The 19,079-nt window shown below is 44.1% G+C and overlaps 2 protein-coding genes across 7 annotated transcripts in view; one reads left to right on the top strand and one right to left on the bottom strand.

Annotated features, from left to right (window-relative positions):
- Positions 1–3,637, bottom strand: part of ccdc146 (coiled-coil domain containing 146) — a 147,019-nt gene extending 143,382 nt beyond the window's left edge. Inside the window, exon 1 of the mRNA XM_041202745.1 lies at positions 3,521–3,637. The gene's annotated coding sequence lies outside the window, so the exon portion shown is untranslated. The remainder of the gene's footprint in view (positions 1–3,520) is intronic.
- Positions 3,638–4,386: 749 nt separating this feature from the next.
- The window catches only part of fam185a (family with sequence similarity 185 member A), an 88,819-nt gene continuing 74,126 nt past the window's right edge, over positions 4,387–19,079 (top strand). For all 6 annotated transcript variants that reach the window (XM_041202531.1, XM_041202532.1, XM_041202536.1 and 3 more), the window contains exons 1-2: positions 4,387–4,888; positions 9,774–9,883. In XM_041202531.1, the coding sequence (XP_041058465.1) occupies positions 4,498–4,888; positions 9,774–9,883 (501 nt within the window). In that variant the 5' untranslated portion in view covers positions 4,387–4,497. The remainder of the gene's footprint in view (positions 4,889–9,773; positions 9,884–19,079) is intronic.

Genomic DNA, 19,079 nt, shown 5'->3' on the forward strand with positions numbered 1-19,079 from the left:
GAGACCCGACCAAACATAACAAAAGCAGAGAATCTTACAAAGCCTTGACAAGGGAGATGTGCCGAGAGGAGCTGGACACTTTTGCATCCAGCTTGTGGACTACCACTTCTTGTAACATTTCACACCAAGCTATCTCATTGTTACATAACACCAGTCAGCCATTCTCTAGCTGGAAATAAAGCAGTCCCAAACTGTGTAATTTCCTGATCCCCTCCCCAACCCCTCAATCCCCACGGTTATTTCTTACATTTAAAGTTGACATGTCTAGTAAAGATGGCAGTATAAAAAGCATCCTCATTATAACCCCAACCCCTCACCCAAATCCTAACCTCAAATCTAAAGTCAATCACTAACCCGCACCTCTTGTCCTAGCATCTGCTCACCCAATCCTATACGATCAATCAATCCATCAAAACTGTTTTGGTTATTACCTCATTACAACTTTCTAGTTAATTTCATATCTTGTAAATCAACTGTCAGGAAGATATAGTAATGTTTTTGGAATTTATTGTAAAATAGTGATATCTGTATCTATATGTGTCTGTGTGTCAGAGAGACTTAATTGAATTAAAAGCAGCTGGTCTGAAGGCTTTGATGTATTAGAAGCTGAGCTAGGTTTGAAATGTTAAGTAGGTAAACATGGGGGGGATGTTTAGCTTGTAAGGTGTAAAAGGATATTTACATTTTTAAATAAATCAGACTAGATTGTTTTCAAAGGAGGGGTGAAATGTGTCACCTAGCCAGGTGAATTCAGAAGCAGTGGACAGAAATTTCCCCCCATCAGGAGGGTTGTGTGGGGATGGGCGGGAGCAGACGCGAACCTGATCGGTGCCCCCAGTTGGGGATGCGCCACCATTTTACGTGTGCCCAGAAGCGCTGAGCCCCTGTGCAGGTGGGGCAAGGATTCCCTGAGTGGTTCCCTGTGCTCTTTCGCGCATGCGCAGAGATCTCCCTGAGGCATGGAGGTGCCTCAGGGAGATCAGTTTAAGGTTTTAAAATTTAAATAAAGGGGATAAAAAACTTTTAAAACATGTCCCCACATGTGACAGCGTCAATGATTTTTTTCAAAATTTTTTATTTGATTAAAACCTCCTCCCGCCCATGGATGAGGTTTCATGAAAAATGCGAAGGCTGCCTGGGCTCTTCGCCTGCCTGCCAACATTAAGGTTGGAAGGCCAGTTCAGTTAAGTACTTTAATTGGTTTTTAACAGGTCTCAATAGGCCTTTGACAGTTCAGCGGGAGCGCAGCCAATTCTGCTGTGCGCCCGCTGAACTGAGGATCAGAATGACACGTGGTGACATCGGGGTGCCTGCCCGATGTCACCACACATCATTTTATGTGTCGGCGAGCAGGACCCACCCCCTGCTCACCGATGGGAAAATGCTGCCCAGTGTGTTTATTTTTCCCAAAGATGACTGGTAAAATTGGTAATATGATAATTCTTTATGATCAGGGAGGTAAAGTCAAAGACATAGTGAAATAATGGGAATTTGCAATCAAAGAGGAAAATATATATAAAGGAGAGAAGGCTGTGTGTAAAGGCAGGCATTTTAAGGTCTAACAAGTATGAAAAGCCTTCAGCATTTACGCCTCAAGCTGTTGTCTACAAAGAGCTGATGTTAAGGAAACTCACTTCTAATTGGTTGTTCAGGGTATCATATTTCTTTGCCTGAGTCTTTTAAAATCTATGGGCTGGCACACAGGCACACGCCTGGCACACACTAGCGTGAAATAGCTCACAATGACATCGGGCAAGCACCCAACGTCATCATGCTCTCGCGTGATATCTCGGTCGGCAGGCACACATGGGAGGCAGTTGTGTGCCCACCGACAATTAAGAGGGCTGTTAAGCCCATTAATAAATTAATAAAAGTGATTTTTTCCCTGCCTCTCCAACGTTACGGTTCGTGGATGGGTGAAAAGGCCAAGCGGCCTTTGGAATTTTGAGGAAACCTCATCCAAGGGTGGGAGGAGGTTTTTCAATGTGAATTAAGAATAAAATAAAAATGTTTAAATCTAATTTTTAAATATGTCCTTGCTCATGCGACAGAGTCACAGAGTGCAGGCGCTGACTTCTGCGCTCACCCATCCCAACACCCCCCTCCTTCCCTCAGGCAGCGCTGAGCGTTTCAGCATGCGATTCACGCTAGCTGGCCATTAATTGGCCAGCCAGCAAGTAATCGTGGTCGGGGCCTGTTGCGTTACCACTCACGGGCCAGCCCAACAGGCCTGTCCACTGCACCCACCCAATGAGGGGGAAATTCTGCAGTACATGTCTTACTGTTGCCTTAACGAAAGTGTAACTAGAGGTTAGATTCATTAGGGGATTTAGAAGTGATCATAGTATTGAATTGTAGATCTATGCATGTATTTAAAATCATTTCTTCTATTAATAAAGGTTTAATTTAGCTTGGTAAGAAACCTATAAAGACTTGGTAGTCTTATTACTACTGAGCTCAAGGCACGCATCTCGAAATTTATATAAATTGCAAAACAAGTTGTGGCAGTTGTTTCAAGTTTCCCTGTGGGATTTGAACAACTCAGCATTTACCATCAGCTGTGCCATAATACACCCCGAGCCTCCTATATAAATTAGCATGTGCAGACATTTGATAATATACAGACTCCAGAGATAGATAGGGGCAGTGAGTAAAAGCCTACATTAGTTGAGATAGAGTTTTCACTTAGTCTATTCACTGTGAATGGGATTGACAACAATAATGCATTTAGATAGCACCTTTAACGTGATAAAATATCCTGAGGCAATTCACAGGCAATCAGACAAAATGAATAAATCGATGCTCAGCCAAAGTAGATATTAGGGGAGGTGACTAAATGCTTGGACAAAGAGGTAGGTTTTAAGCTGAACCTTAAAAGTTGAAAAGTCTAGGGAGAGAATTCAGAACTCAGACAGCTGAAGTCTAGGCGATCAATTTTGGGGTGAAGGGAGTGGGCAATGCACAAGGGGCCAGAATTGGAACAGCACAGAGATTCATGAAGGTTGTGGGGCTGGAGGAAGTTACACAGATGGGGCAGTGGGGCAGGGTTAAACGGGTAATGGTAGATTTTGAAGGCAAAGATAATTTTAAAATCAAAGCATTACTGGACCAAAAGCCATTGTAGGTTAGTGAGCACAGGACAGGGGGCAGTGAGGACAGGACGGGTTAGTGAGCAACAGACAGGGGTCAGTGAGCTCAGGACAAGGGTCAACAAGTACTGGATGGGGTCACTGCGTACAGGGATCAGTGAGCATAGGGGCCAGTGAGCACAGGGCTGGAATCAGTGATTACAGGTTTAGGGTAAGTGAGCACATGATGGGGGTCAGTGAGCTCGGGACAGGGGTTCAATGAGCTCAGGACAGGGGTCAAGTGAGCACAGGACAGGGGTGATGGGTGCACCTAGCTTGGTGCGAGTTGGGAGACGGGCAGAGAGTTTTGCCGGCACATTAAACTTGTAAACAAGTGACTTTCCCGTTTGTTTCTGGCTCAGCGCCCTCGAGCCCCGGCCTTTCAGATGTACCTCAGGAGCCGCTTTCCCTCAGGGTGAGGATGTCGCTGTCTGTCTCCCTTGATTTCTCTCCGCGCAATCTCTTCGTTTGTGGCCAACAAGCGTCATCACCATGGCAACCCCAATCGCTTCATTCCTGTCTATCTATTGGTTAATAAGAGGCAACTTTGGGCCAATAGCAAAGCCACTAGAATAAATCAACCCACCCAAAAAGATGACCAACGATAATTATTCCAAAACAAAAACAAAAACAGAATTACCTGGAAAAACTCAGCAGGTCTGGCAGCATCGGCGGAGAAGAAAAGAGTTGACGTCTCGAGTCCTCATGACCCTTCGACAGAACTTGAGTTCGAGTCCAAGAAAGAGTTGAAAAAAAAATAATTATTCCAATCATGGCGTGTAAACAACGTGTACACTGTAAATACGAATTACATTCAGATAAATACACGTCATTGTTCTTTATTGCTGTAGCATTAATTTCCCCCCAACTATCCTTTATGCTATGACAACAGAAATAAACAGATAGGTCACCATTTTGAAAAAAAAGCATTTTGGCATCGATTCTTCGCTAGATCTTCACCAAAAGTTGTTTTTTAATTAAACAAGCACATTTTCAGAAAGATAAAAACAAAATACTGCAGATGCTGGGAATCTGAAACAAAAACAGAAAATTCTGGAAAAACTCAGCAGGCCACCTGTTATATTTTCTATAAATTCCCTTGAATTATGTAGGTGATTAGCCATTTATCAATGTATGACAGCCTGCCTCGCCGTCATTGCTGGGTGTGATGGCTGGCCAGCTTCTCGCACTGTACCATGGGAGTTGTAGTCTGCAATCGCGGGGGGCCTTTGAAGTGCGCGTGCTCGGACTCTAGCTCCCGACAGTCCCTGCTCTCCACTCGCGTAAACAACAACAGCCACAGCGAGAGCGCGCGGTGGTCGTTGGCGGTAGCTTACCTGGGCTTTGCCCCTTTGCCCTCGGGTCCAGTATGACTTCCTTGGCTGTGTTTTGCCGCCGAGGGTTTTTACTGAGGGAGAGCGCCCAGTGTTGTCTCCATTTGGTGGCCCGGAGGTTGGTGTCTGGCACTCGCCGCCTGGGCTCCCGACACAAGGGCAGCCCCTTGAAACGCTGGACTTTGCTGGTGGATCCTTTCGGCTCTTTAAAGGTCCGCCTGCCCTGCGATGTGACGGTTAAACCGCTGGACCCGCATGGCTATCCGGCGGCTGACCGCGCTTTCGTCGAGCTAATTTCCCCCAACCAAGGGGCAAATGTGGACGATGTTCTGGTCAAATATGACAAGACTTTGAAACAATTGGTCGTGACTTCAGAAAATGTTAGTAGTGATACTCGCATTGACCTGGTAACTCCGGTAAAGTTTGGTGAGTGATTATTTGCATTTTGTGAAGCTGAACTGCAATTTTTTTTTCAGAAACAGAGACCAATCTTACTTAAGATCCAAAAGCGATTATCGTGAGACAGGAAAAATGCAGTAATCTGGTTAATACTGTATGTGTTGATGCCTTGTTTTCTTCCCTAAATCTGCTAATCATTTCCTTGCACCAATCTGATCCACACCACCGCCCAACCAAGTGAGCCAACCAGCCCCCCCCCCCCCCCCAAAGGTCTTGGTATTGCCTTTGCAATGTGCACTTTTACATGCATGTTGTTGCCTGGAGTTATGAATAATAATATTAGAGGCTCCAATTTCTTTCCATCACATGGCTGACCAGGAATCTCTCCAGCTGGCTTAGGTTGGAAGAACATTTAACCTGTTTGGCCACGTTATGAACACACTTTTCTTGGCCATTCTGTCTTGGAGTGGAGCCTGAACCCTGAGCTTTTGGCCCAGAGGTAGTGATATCCACTGCAATGCAAGACCTGATGTGCAGGCAATATGTCCACCATTTGCACACAGCAAGATTCTAGAAATGGGAATGAGAAATTATTGTAATTCAGCAGAGGATAGATTAATTAAAGTTTTAGCGTAGAAAAAACAAAAACAGAATTACCTGGAAAAACTCAGGTCTGGCAGCATCGGCGGAGAAGAAAAGAGTTGACGTTTCGAGTCCTCATGACCCTTCGACAGAACTTGAGTTCGAGTCCAAGAAAGGGTTGAAATATAGAGCTATACCTTGAGTGCCCTACCATCCATTCTTAATTAGCACATTCGTTTAGATAATATCACCAACTTTAACTTTAACACCTATGTGTTCTTTTGTACTATTGTTGTTGACATCTTTTGATGATCTGCTTCGATCACTGCTTGTTTGTCCCTACAACCACACCCACCCCTCCACCTCTCTCTCTCTCTCTCTCTCTCCGCCCCCCACACACACCTTAAACCAGCTTATATTTCAACTCTTTCTTGGACTCGAACGCAAGTTCTGTCGAAGGGTCATGAGGACTCGAAATGTCAACTCTTTTCTTCTCCGCCGATGCTGCCAGACCTGCTGAGTTTTTCCAGGTAATTCTGTTTTTGTTTTTGTTTTGGATTTCCAGCACCTGCAGTTTTTTTTTTTATCTCTGTGTTTAATTGACTGCCACTGCTCTTCAAGAAATGCCTACCTCCTTGAAGAAGTTCTGTTCTTTTCTGTGACAAGAAATGCCTTAATTGAAATATAAGCTGGTTTAAGGTGTGTGTGTGTGTGTGTGTGTGTGTGTGTGTGTGTGTGTGTGTGTGTGTGTGTGTGTGTGTGTGTGTGTGTGTGTGTGTGTGTGTGTGTGTGTGTGTGTGTGTGTGTGTGTGTGTGTGTGTGTGTGTGGTGGGGGGGGGAGGTGGAGAGTGGAGTAGAGGGGGGGTTGGTGTGGTTGTAGGGACAAACAAGCAGTGATAGAAGCAGATCATCAAAAGATGTCACCAACAATAGAACAAAAGAACACATAGGTGTTAAAGATGGTGATATTATCTAAACGAATGTGCTAATTAAGAATGGATGGTAGGGCACTCAAGGTATAGCTCTAGTGGGGATGGGGAGAGCTTAAAAGATTTTAAAATATTTAAAAATAATGGAAATAGGTGGGAAAAAAAAAGTCTATATAATTTATTGGAAAAAAAACAAAAGGAAGGGGGAAACAGAAAGGGGGTGGGGATGGGGGAGGGAGCTCAAGACCTAAAGTTGTTGAATTCAATATTCAGTCCAGAAGGCTGTAAAGTGCCTAGTCGGAAGATGAGGTGTTGTTCCTCCAGTTTGCGTTGGGCTTCACTGGAACAATGCAGCAAGCCAAGGACAGACATGTGGGCAAGAGAGCAGGGTGGAGTGTTAAAATGGCAAGCGACAGGGAGGTTTGGGTCATTCTTGCGGACAGATCGCAGGTGTTCTGCAAAGCGGTCGCCCAGTTTACGTTTGGTCTCTCCAATGTAGAGGAGACCACATTGGGAGCAACGAATGCAGTAGACTAAATTGGGGGAAACGCAAGTGAAATGCTGCTTCACTTGAAAGGAGTGTTTGGGCCCTTAGACGGTGAAGAGAGAGGAAGTGAAGGGGCAGGTGTTGAATCTTTTGCGTGGGCATGGGGTGGTGCCATAGGAGGGGGTTGAGGAGTAGGGGGTGATGGAGGAGTGGACCAGGGTGTCCCGGAGGGAGCGATCCCTACGGAATGCCGATAGTGGGGGTGAAGGGAAGATGTGTTTGGTAGTGGCATCATGCTGGAGTTGGCGGAAATGGCAGAGGATGATCCTTTGAAATGCGGAGACTGGTGGGGTGATAAGTGAGGACAAGGGGGACCCTATCATGTTTCTGGGAGGGAGGAGAAGGCCTGAGGGCGGATGCGCGGGAGATGGGCCGGACACGGTTGAGGGCCCTGTCAACGACCATGGGTGGAAAACCTCGGTTAAGGAAGAAGGAGGACATGTCAGAGGAACTGTTTTTGAAGGTAGCATCATCGGAACAGATGCGACGGAGGCGAAGGAGCTGAGAGAATGGGATGGAGTCCTTACAGGAAGTGGGGTGTGAGGAGCTGTAGTCGAGCTGTGGGAGTCGGTGGGTTTGTAATGGATGTTGGTGGACAGTCTATCACCAGAGATTGAGACAGAGAGGTCAAGGAAGGGAAGTGTCAGAGATGGACCACGTGAAAATGATGGAGGGGTGGAGATTGGAAGCAAAATTAATAAATTGTTCCAAGTCCCGACGAGAGCATGAAGCAGCACCGAAGTAATCATCGATGTACCGGAGAAAGAGTTGTGGAAGGGGGCCAGAGTAGACTGGAACAAGGAATGTTCCACATACCCCATAAAGAGATAGGCATAGCTGGGGCCCATGCGGGTACCCATAGCCACACCTTTTATTTGGAGGAAGTGAGAGGAGTTGAAGGAGAAATTGTTCAGTGTGAGAACAAGTTCAGCCAGACGGAGGAGAGTAGTGGTGGATGGGGATTGTTCGGGCCTCTGTTCGAGGAAGAAGCTAAGGGCCCTCAGACCATCCTGGTGGGGGATGGAGGTGTAGCGGGATTTGACGTCCATGGTGAAGAGGAAGCCGTTGCAGCCAGGGAACTGGAAATTGTTGATGTGACGTAAGGTGTCAGAGGAATCACGGATGTAGGTGGGAAGGGACTGGACAAGGGGAGAGAGAAGGGAGTCAAGATAACGAGAAATGAGTTCTGTGGGGCAGGAGCAATCTTGAGCTCCCTCCCCCATCCCCACCCCCTTTCTGTTTCCCCCTTCCTTTTGTTTTTTTCCAATAAATTATATAGACTTTTCTTTTCCCACCTATTTCCATTATTTTTAAATATTTTTAAATCTTTTATGCTCTCCCCACCCCCACTAGAGCTATACCTTGAGTGCCCTACCATCCATTCTTAATTAGCACATTCGTTTAGATAATATCACCAACTTTAACACCTATGTGATCTTTTGTTCTATTGTTGGTGACATCTTTTGATGATCTGCTTCTATCACTGCTTGTTTGTCCCTACAACCACACCAACCCCCTCCACTTCTCTCTCTCTCTCTCTCTCTCTCTCTCTCCGCCGCGCTGCCCCCCCCCCACACACACACACACACACACACACACACACACACACACACACACACACACACACACACACACACACACACACACACACACCTTAAACCAGCTTATATTTCAACTCTTTCTTGGACTCGAACTCAAGTTCTGTCGAAGGGTCATGAGGACTCGAAACTTCAACTCTTTTCTTCTCCGCCGATGCTGCCAGACCTGCAGAGTTTTTCCAGGTAATTCTGTTTTTGTTTTGGATTTCCAGCATCCGCAGTTTTTTTGTTTTTATTTTAGTGTAGACACTTTTGTCCGAACTGCCTTACAGATTGCTGACAGTTTCCAGTGTTTTTGTTTTAGATTTTCAGCATCGGTAACTTTTTTTTTTGCTTTTTGTTTGTGCTCAGGCTGCTGGGGTGGGACTTGAAAGCATGATCTGTATTGGATGCAGATTTTATTGTGGAACTAAGCTGGCATACCTATTCCATCTTTTTGAGGAGGAAGAAAAACCTTCTGTCAGTTTTGTTTGTTAGTTGTTTATTGTTGCTTGTTTGTTCATGTCCTCTAGTTAGGAGATCATGAGTCAAATAGTATGCTTAATGCATGAATTTTAAGGATAAGTAGTGGACCGTGCCTTCTGAGCTCCAGGGCAGTATATCTGGAGGGCTGGGGACCCTCCTGTTTGCCCCCACCCAAATGTTCTCACGTAAGGATTGTCCAGGCAATTGTCCAGGAAGTTCAAACTTCCTTTGGGCAATTGCCCAGCCATGGGAACTACCTGAAAATGCAACTTAAATTGCAAACTTTGGGTGGTTCTGACAGTCATACAGCAATTGTTACCCAGAAAAAGTTAGTAGAATTAAAACCACTTCTAGCTTCTAGGTAAATATACCACTGACCCCACTCTGACATCCCCACTGGAGGCCCAACCTTCCCATCCCCGTCCAAGTCTAGTGAACCTTCACTGAACTGCTTCCAAAGCAAGAATATCCCTCCTGATGATGAATAATGATAAGGTGAACTGTACATTGCCTTTCCAAGATATGGCCCAAATTATCATCTTTCCCCATTCCTTGCCTTATCAAGCCATTCTGTGCCTGTGTGACAAAGGTTATTTCTATTAGCAATGTAGGGAAACTTATTCACCTAAACATTATATGACCTACATTGTGGAAAATAGTTTCTTGCACTTTGTGAATATACTATAATTACATAATGTGTCCTACTTTAGAATAAGTAAACACCTGGTTTGGTATGTTGTGACGTGGCTGATTAAAAATATTTATTTAAACTTTCACATTTCTGTTTGCAGACCTGGACATTAGCACCTTTCATAAAGGATGTGTTAAAATAAAAAAAATGGAGGGTGATAACTGCTATGTAGAGACTGAGAAAGGGCACAGTATCCTGAACTCATTAAAGGTACAAATAATTTTTCTCAAAGAATTGTTTGTGAGTTTTTCATTTCATTGTTTTTATTTAGACTGAGAATAATGGTGACATCATCAAAGTTACTGGGCTTTTCAACATTAAGGAGCTGAATTAGTTTATAGAGCTTAATTGACAAGACATCAAAATACCCTGGCTAATTTAGAATATTATATAAAAGGGCAGAGTGCACTTTCAATATAAAGTATTTCAAAATCTGGGAAAAAATTCCTAAAGTTATTTTGTTGGGAGAAATCTGTTGTATTTGTATTTATCTCGTGCCTTTTAAGGTAGTAAAATGTCCCAAGATCTTCATATGAATGCTATATAAAATTTGGCATTAGGCCTCATGAGATATAGGACCGGTGATTGCCAAAAATGTAGATTTTTGGGGGCATCTTACAGGATGAGAGAGTGACAGAGAAGTTTAGGGAGAGATTTCCAAAGCTTGGGGCCAAGGCAGTTAAAGGCACAGATGCCAGTGGTGGTGTGATTCAAAACTAAGATGTGCACAAGACCAGAATTGGAGGAGAGCTGAAAAGAGCCGTAGCAGACTTGTGTTGGTGCAGCAAGTAGTGATGGAATAATTGGACCCCTGGTTGTTCATATGAAGATATCAGTAATATAAAAATTTATACCTGTTTGTGTGAGGAATAATCCTTGGCTGGTACTGGATTACTACATCTGGATTGCTATTGAGAACTAAATAAGACACTAATGTCTCTTACCACAATGAGAGATGTTTGCCATTGGACCCGCAGCAGATACCTGCTGAACAGTTTTAAGAATTAATATGATAGATTTTCTTCAGCCTTCTAGTCAGTAAAGGTTGGGAGGGTGATTTCCTGGAGATGTCTTACTTTAATGTTTATAGGGTCTGATTTAGGGCACAAATGCCCCAGGAAATTTTGACGTAACGTAAATGACTTTAGCAACGCGCAGTGTTCACAATACAAATGGATTTTGAAAACCTAATTCTTTTATATTTAAATACCCAAACAGTTAGTTATATGCTACATCTGTATATGTCTGAAGTTTGTGCTTGATGTAGATCGTATGTGAGGGAAACATGTTAGAGTATTAGCCATTGACTGAGCCGCTACTGATTTACTCTTCTGCTTATTCATTCTAACTAGAAAATCATAAACGTTTGGAATAAATTGGCAATGGTGAGATTGGTGTATAAAATATATATGTACATTGCTGATCTTGCTGCTGAAGAAAATTTTACTGCAAAGATTTATCCTTGGTGAAGGACATGAGCAAGTTGGGGCCAGAATGGGAGGTTCGTGGAATGAAGCAGCGCTACAGTTTACATTGCTGAGCTTGCAGAGACTGTCCTTGCCCCAGTCCATTGGGGAGGGAGGGCATGTCAGACCAGTGTCAGTGGGGCTCAGCATGTGCGCAGGTTATGGTAGTAACTTAATGGGTGTTGGTCTGGGGTCGGGGGTGTCTCTGGCCTAACACTGGGCTGCAGATGGCACACTCACAGGGTAGGCATCTGCAGCTGTGGATGGGGACAAGGTAGTGTAGGGGCACTTGAAGGTCTCAATGGGTGGGGGGGTGTAGTCACTGTGCAATAGGCAATAGGCCTCAAGGTGAGAAGGGGTAAGGCCTACATGGGGCATAGGCACATCCATCTTAAATGATTCAGAGAGTAATACATGGATATTCACCACCATCAAAATGGGATTAAGGATTACAGGGGAGGGAAACCTGAACATTATGCTCCTCCAGGACAATGGGAGGGGTTTCCACAGACAGACAAGGAGGGTCCAAGTTGTTTTGGTAATGAAAGCTCAGCCCCACCATCTTGAAACCTGAAGTGATGATGCAGCAGAAATTAAAAATGACAAAACTCTGGGCAGGGCTCTGAGGGCCTCAAGGAAGTGTGCTGCACTGAACAAGGGGGGCTGATTAAAGGGGCATCCAACTGAACTGGGTATTACCAAATGAGGAGAGATGCAGAGCTGAGAAATGTTAGGAGCCTTTCAGTGACAATGCAGGGAAAGTTAAGCAATGAAGCTCATTCATGTGTGCCTAATCTTGAATCCTGCCACTAATTGATCTCCCTGTAATAAGCCCTTGTTCTAAGGGTGGAAATTCCTCAGAGTGAGAATGAAGTCAAGAGCAATTGGACGACTGGACAAGCTGCAGTTGTGGGTTAGAAGCAGGAGGTCAGAATCTTGGCACTGGCACTGCAAAGTGGGGTGGACCTGTTAGATGCTGGCATGGAGGAGTTGCACGCCTCATCCGTTGAGCAGGACATCAAAAGGGATTGAGGGCAATGAGGTTGAGCAAGAAGAGGCTGCAGAGGAAGAGGCGATAGCATGGGCCAGCCTAGGCCAGCATGCATGCGAGAACCTCAGCCACCAGATTTCTTGAAGGATGATGAGTAGTTTTGAGTTTCCTCTTGTACAAGTCCCTCCTTTCATGTGCCAACATGTACACCAGCGCCATCCCTCTCATTTCAGCCATCCACATTAATCTGAGAGTGGGCAGTTACATATTAGGCTCATCATTGTCCCAATCCTTTGAAGAATGATAGTGATGAAGCTTCGGGAGCATATGCCCTTGCTGAGATGAGGTGATAACTGGATGAGGCTGTCCCTGCATCACACGTCAGAAGCTGCTGCCTCTTCAAGCATGTCTCCAGGATCCAGTCGTGATGTCAACCTAGAAGAGGCAGGAGCTGTTCCAAAAAAAAATCCATGGGCTCATAACAATGTACCTTCAGTCTGTCAAAAGTCCTCCAGTAGATCCATCTCCAGTAACAGAACAATGCAATCTGTGAAACCTCAATGGTGATACTAATAGTTGGCATTTTTGCTGAGGCAACCAAAGACATTCCGCAGGTATTGCTTTGAAATCACTGAGTCTTCAATCTCCTCTTCATATCCATCACGTTTATTACCAGCACTCTTAAGTTAGGGATGTGGGCCTGCATTTAGCCAGATCTTTTGATAGAGGTGGAGCACCTCAGGATGACCATGTTCACAAACCTGCCTACATCAAAATGCATCCTCTTTCACACAAACAGTCTTCCCCAATGGCCAGCCCTGGCCCTCACAAACTCAAATGCTACTACACCGTTGAGCCCTCAAGGTAACACCTCTTTGATAAGAAAGTGCACACATTGGCTTCTTTACATCCTCACTCCTAGCCATTGCTACCCTCACCATTGTCTTCCCATCAAGCTAACATATGCCCATCGAGAGCATTCTCAAAGGCTCCATTGACTGCAGCGCGTTACCATTTGCATTCATCAATGCTGACCTCGGGTGTTTAGGTGATGGGAAGCTAAGGTGAACGTATGGCCCACTGTACATTGTGATGAGACCCTTGCGGGTGTAATACAGACAACTGCAAGGTGGGAAACACTCAATGTTGTACCCTCGAGTGCTAGGACAATAATATGGCTATGATCGGGAGATTTCCAACACATTGATGTGGCAAGGTGCTCACACTTATTGATGAGCTTAGCAGACGTACACTTGGTGAATTTGCAATGCGCAAGGCAAAAAGGAAAGCGCACGAGCTTTGAGAATGGGCTCTTAGCATGAAAACCCTGCCAGATGACAGTGAGTAAATGAAATTCCTGGAACTGCTCCCCTTCTCCAGGCGCATATCCACATCTATTCTACATTGCACCTTCACCTTTTCAAGAATTCAGACGAGTCGGGTGAACACCTCAGTCTCAGTCTTACACAGCCAAGAATGAAGATGAGGTGACCCAGGAAATCATGTGAACGAGATGCCTTCCAGCAAGAACACTTTACATTGTGGGTGAGGCATCACTGTTTTGGAAATGATGAATGGATACACACTGTGGTGAAATGGATGTAGCCAACATCGAACAGTAACAGGTAATAGCAACATCTGCCATAAGTGGAGGGAGGGATCATGGTGTTACACCTGATTGAATACAACACAACACAGCATAAAGAGGAGGCATACATGAGGAGATGTGTAATGGGTGCCTTTCTATTTAGTGTTGAGAAGTATATACGTGTGGTAAATACCCATGCCATTGATATGCTCCCTAATATTTCTTTACCACCTTAACCCTACTGATACATTTTGGTGCATCCCTGACATCCACAGCGGAGGTGGGCAGCCTGCTGATTGCTACTCCCTGTTGTCTGTGTTGACTTTGGGCATCCTCTGGAGAGCTGAGACCTGGAGGGTCCCAGCCTGCTTTGTGTCTTGCTGTGGTGCAGGCGCACCCCCCTTGTCTTGTGGAGCTGGAGGTGATGGAGTCACAGGAAGAGGGGATTGGGATTGGCTGGACACTCTGAAGTAGCCTGGATGGATGGCCCCAGGGAATCCAGTTGGTGGTCCTCCGTATGGGAGTCTGCGGCCCCTGGGCTCACTCCTTGAGGGGACCGTGCAGCTGGAGTGAGATAGCATAGTCACTGCTGATGCCTACAATGATGGAGTGCAACTCCTGCAGCATCATAGGTGCAACATCTCTGACCAAGGTCTCCATGGCAATTGCCATCCTACCAGTGTTGTCCTCAGTATGCTGGCATGCCAGCATTATAACCTCAGTTTGAACGTGGATGGACTCCACCGTACATTGCAATCTGTGGAAAACAGCTGACACCCCTTCCTGATATTCCCCTGACTGTCACTGCAGCTCCATCAACTGAGTTAGAACTGAGCCCGAAAGCTCGTCATCTGACTCTGACAGACTCAGCAGAATCCTGGCCTCCAGCAGTCCTCTGAGTGCCGGCAACCTTGGTTGTCCCTGCCTCGGCCTGCTGTTAACTGGATTGTGACCCTGAGGCTGCTCTAGAACTAGGTCCCACCGAGGTGTATATCTGCGCTGGTGGAGGGTGTGGGTGAGTACTGTGATGTGTCTTCTGCATGTGTTTTTACAGCATCATCTGTGCTGTCTTCAGGGCTGGACATGAGGGCCTGGCTCCTGGTATCCCTGGGGTGCTTTGCAGAGGTGCCTATGAAAGAGAGCAGGGAAAATTAGTGCATAGCAGGCGACTCAAACAGGACAATGGACTCAATGGCTGCTTTTCCTGCCCACCACAGCACTTAAAGCACAGAGAGGAAAATCCAGCCCATAGCTGCTTGGTAGTACAAAACCTGAGCATTGCTGAAGAAAGAGACCTGCTGTTGAAACTTTTCATCTTGCACTCATCAGGACAGAATCGTGAAAATACTAAGTCTCAAAGGGAACAACAATTTATTGCTCACTTTATATTGCGCAAACTCATGAAAGTGGCAGCTTTAGGCCCAATCATTCCTGAAAAGTGTCCAGTCTACCTCATATTACCCTGAAAGGTGTCTCAAAAATTTGAGCAATAAGTGAAGCTAGCCGTTTCACACTGCTACTATGCAGTAGCAACGCAAGTGGTATTCTGCACTAACAGGATGCTACCATCAAACCAAAAAGATGTTCTTCCTACCACGCACAAGTAATTTGGTAAATGAATTTCAGGGCTGGTGTGATGCCTGGCATGTAGGCCATACGTCCCAGTGACTGGATCGTATCAAACAGCATGTCCTTTTGGCTGTTTGCAACAGGCAAAGTGCTGACCATACTCAACCAGCCAGTACTTGCAAAACTCAGAACATAGTGTTCAACATTAGGTGTGATTCCGTGATTGATCAACGTTTATTAAACTAACAACCAATTTAAGATAAAAGCAAAAAACTGCGGATGCTGGAAATCCAAAACAAAAATAAAAATACCTGGAAAAACTCAGCAGGTCTGACAGCATCTGCGGAGAGGAACATAGTTAATGTTTCGAGTCTGTATGACTCTTCAATAGAACTAAGGAAAAATAGAAAAGAGGTGAAATATAAGCTGGTTTAAGGGGGAGTGGGACAAGTAGAGCTGGATAAAGAGCCAGTGATTTAAGTAATTGAACCAATTTAAGATTATCATTCAGGTTCACAATGAGGCTCACTTACATGTACTGGAAGGCTTGGCCTAAATAGCCAAGTGGTTATGGTGCTGGGTTTGTAACCCCAAGATCAAGAGTTCAAATCTCACAATGGCTTTATCGCTTGGCCTAAATAGCCAAGTGGTTATGGTACTGGGTTTATAACCCCAAGATCAAGAGTTCAAATCTCACAATGGCAAACTATGAAACAATGTAACTTCATCTGAAACAGATGGAAACAGGTTTACTCAAAAAGAGTATCAAGAGTTCAAATCTCACAATGGCAAACTATGAAACAATGTAACTTCATCTGAAACAGATGGAAACAGGTTTACTCAAAAAGAGTATCAAGAGTTCAAATCTTACACTGGCAAACTATGAAACTATGTAACTTCATCTGAATAGGAACAGATGGAAACGTGTTTACTCGAAAGAGCTACATGTACTGGAAGCTACGTATATTCTCACAAAGGGTCCTGTCCTTTGCAAACAGAAAGAACATGTCCATGTGTTGCACCTATTTCAACCAAACAAAAGTTTATGGGACAACGATTCCCAAGTTCATTCCCTATGGCAATGCCTTGACCAATTAGTCAACTTACCTGGTTTGAATTTAAACAATAGCTTGGCAATTAACTGTTCCCTGATTCTTTCTCCATGGCAAGACTTTACCAATCAGAGCCCACCTGCTAACCTATTAGCACCCTCTATTACAGTATAAATTTGATGTTCTCTTTGAGATTTGGTATTCTTGAGATACTGCCCTGATGAATGCAAGATGAAAAGCTTCAACAGCATGTCTTATTTTCAGCAATAAAAAGAAGTATATAGACTATTATGGGAATGTACTTGATACTGAAAGCACCGCTTTGAAATGAAGTTTAAGTTTGTCAGGAATAGTTCAAATGTGAGATCAATTAGGTCACCTGTTAATTGATTTAAACAAACTACCCCAGAGTACGTTCTCACAGGACTGGCTTCTTGAGCAAAGCAAAACCAAAATTACAGGAATTTACCACAAGGGGGCATGGTTAACGAAGAATAGGTATGAAATTTGTATCAGAAACTGTTTAAAAATCGCATTCTTGGCTGATAATTATGTTGGATTATTCCACTTAGTAGAATGTTTCCAATAAACTTGTGATTTATAGCATATACCTTTACCAATCAGAGTCCACTTGCCACCCAATCAGCACTCTCTTCTCATATAATATAAATTGATGTTCCCTTTGCATTTGGTATTGTTGCAAATTGTCCTGATGAGTGTAAGACGAAGAGCTATGGCAAACAATGTCTTTTTTTTTAAACAAGATATTGTTAAATGTGCATGTGTGTGTTATCATTGGTAACTTAGTATATGTAATGATGTAGGTTGGCAAAGGTGGTTTGGCTCTTGCTTTTCTCATTTTGTCATAGGTTTGCCCACTCAAACTGCCTTTATAACTTTCTGCTCCCATCTACACGTATAACTGTGTTTCTTAACCTAGTGTCACCTATAAACTTGGATGTTAAACTCTCTATTCCTTCATCATTAGAAAGCTCAATGTGTATGCTAAGAAGTTGAGGCCCTAGTTCAGATCCCTGGGGAATGTCAAAACAAACCTTTTTATCCTTGCTATCTCTGTGCTACCTCCCAACCACTTTCCAACTGGCCTCACGATGTTCAGTCCAACTCCATGCACTTTTGCTAACAATATCTTTTGTGGAACTATGTTAAATACCTCCTGGAAGTCCATATCCAGCCGCATGTAATGATTTCCTTACAAACTTAAAAACTCTCCATCCTGCACTCAAATTTACTTTTAAGATAGAGCAGTCTAACATGCTCTCTTTCCATGATGTGCTGGTTAAGAAATCTATTGTCTACTGCAAGCCTACTTTCACCGGTCAATATACACGCTGGGATTGTGTAGCTCTACGCACTAAGATTAGCCTTATCAACAATCTTGTAAATAGGGCCCTGGCCATTTTCTCACCTTGCAAGTTTGACACTGAAATAGAGTGCATCAAAGCTATCCTGCAGGACAATGGTTATCCTGATCAGATCATTGTTCGCTGTATTGCACAAACTCACAAATGGACCAAAACTGCTGCTTTCAGCCCTGACAAAGTTTACCTCAAATTATCTTGGAAAGGCAAAACATCTCAAAATTTTGAGCAACAAGTTAAGCAAGCCTTTTCATACTACCATGAAGTGGCTACATGAGAGGTTTTTCCTCTAAATATATCCACTAAGGATGCTGCCGTCAGTTCAAAAAGACATTCTGCTTATCCCACAATTGAGCAATATCATGTATGAATTTCAATGTGGGTACATAGGCCATACGTCTCAGCGAATGGCTGATAGAATCAAGCAGCATGTTCCTTTGGTTGTTTGTAATGGGCAGAGTACAGACCTCCTCAACCAGCCCATACTTGCAAAAATCAAAACAAAACACTTTTTGTTAGGTGTGATTCCACGATTAAGCAGCATTTGCTGAGCAATCCTGAGTGCACTAATAACTGCATTTAACAACCAATTTAAGATAAATGGTCAGGCTCATACTGAGGCTCATTTATGCTTGCTAGAAGTGATATACATTTCATACACAGGGATCCATTCTCTGCAAACAAAAGGGGCATGCTCAAGCCTTGTGACTTTATTGGATTACCCAGTAGCATGGGGAGTCTATAGTTCCCCAATGCTTTCTCCATGGCAACACCTTGACCAGAGTTCACTTGCCAACCAGTCAGCACCTTTTTTTCCTGTAGTATGAATTTTGGCATTCTTGCGTTTGTCCTGATGAGTGCAAGAGGAAAAGCTTCAGCCACTTGTCTCTTTTTTCAGTAACCTTTCAAGACAATAGACAGTCCCCTATCCGCCATACTAGTGACTGCTTTAAAAATAATTTCATTGAATTAGTTACGTATGACCTATCCTTAACAAATCCATGCTGACTTTCTGATTGGCTTGTGATTGTCCAAGTGCTCATTCACTTTATCTGCTTTCAGTAGCTTCCCCATGCCTGCAGGGCCTATAGTTACCTAGGCTCTCCCTCCTTCCCATCTTAAATAATGAAGCGATTATTTTGTAATCCAAAGGTCTAATAGCTGAATCATAAGGAGCTTTGGAAAATTGTGATTAAACACCTGCAATTTCCTGTCCTATTTCTCTTAATACCTCGAGGTGTGAACCATCAGATATTGAAAATTTGTCTATCTTAACTCTGGTTATTTTCTCCGATACCATGTTTTTACTTATATTAAGTTCACCAACTTCTGCCCCTTGGCTTTTTTTAGGCTCCTGT

Source organism: Carcharodon carcharias, chromosome 13, assembly GCF_017639515.1.
Source record: "Carcharodon carcharias isolate sCarCar2 chromosome 13, sCarCar2.pri, whole genome shotgun sequence".
NCBI lineage: Eukaryota > Metazoa > Chordata > Chondrichthyes > Lamniformes > Lamnidae > Carcharodon > Carcharodon carcharias.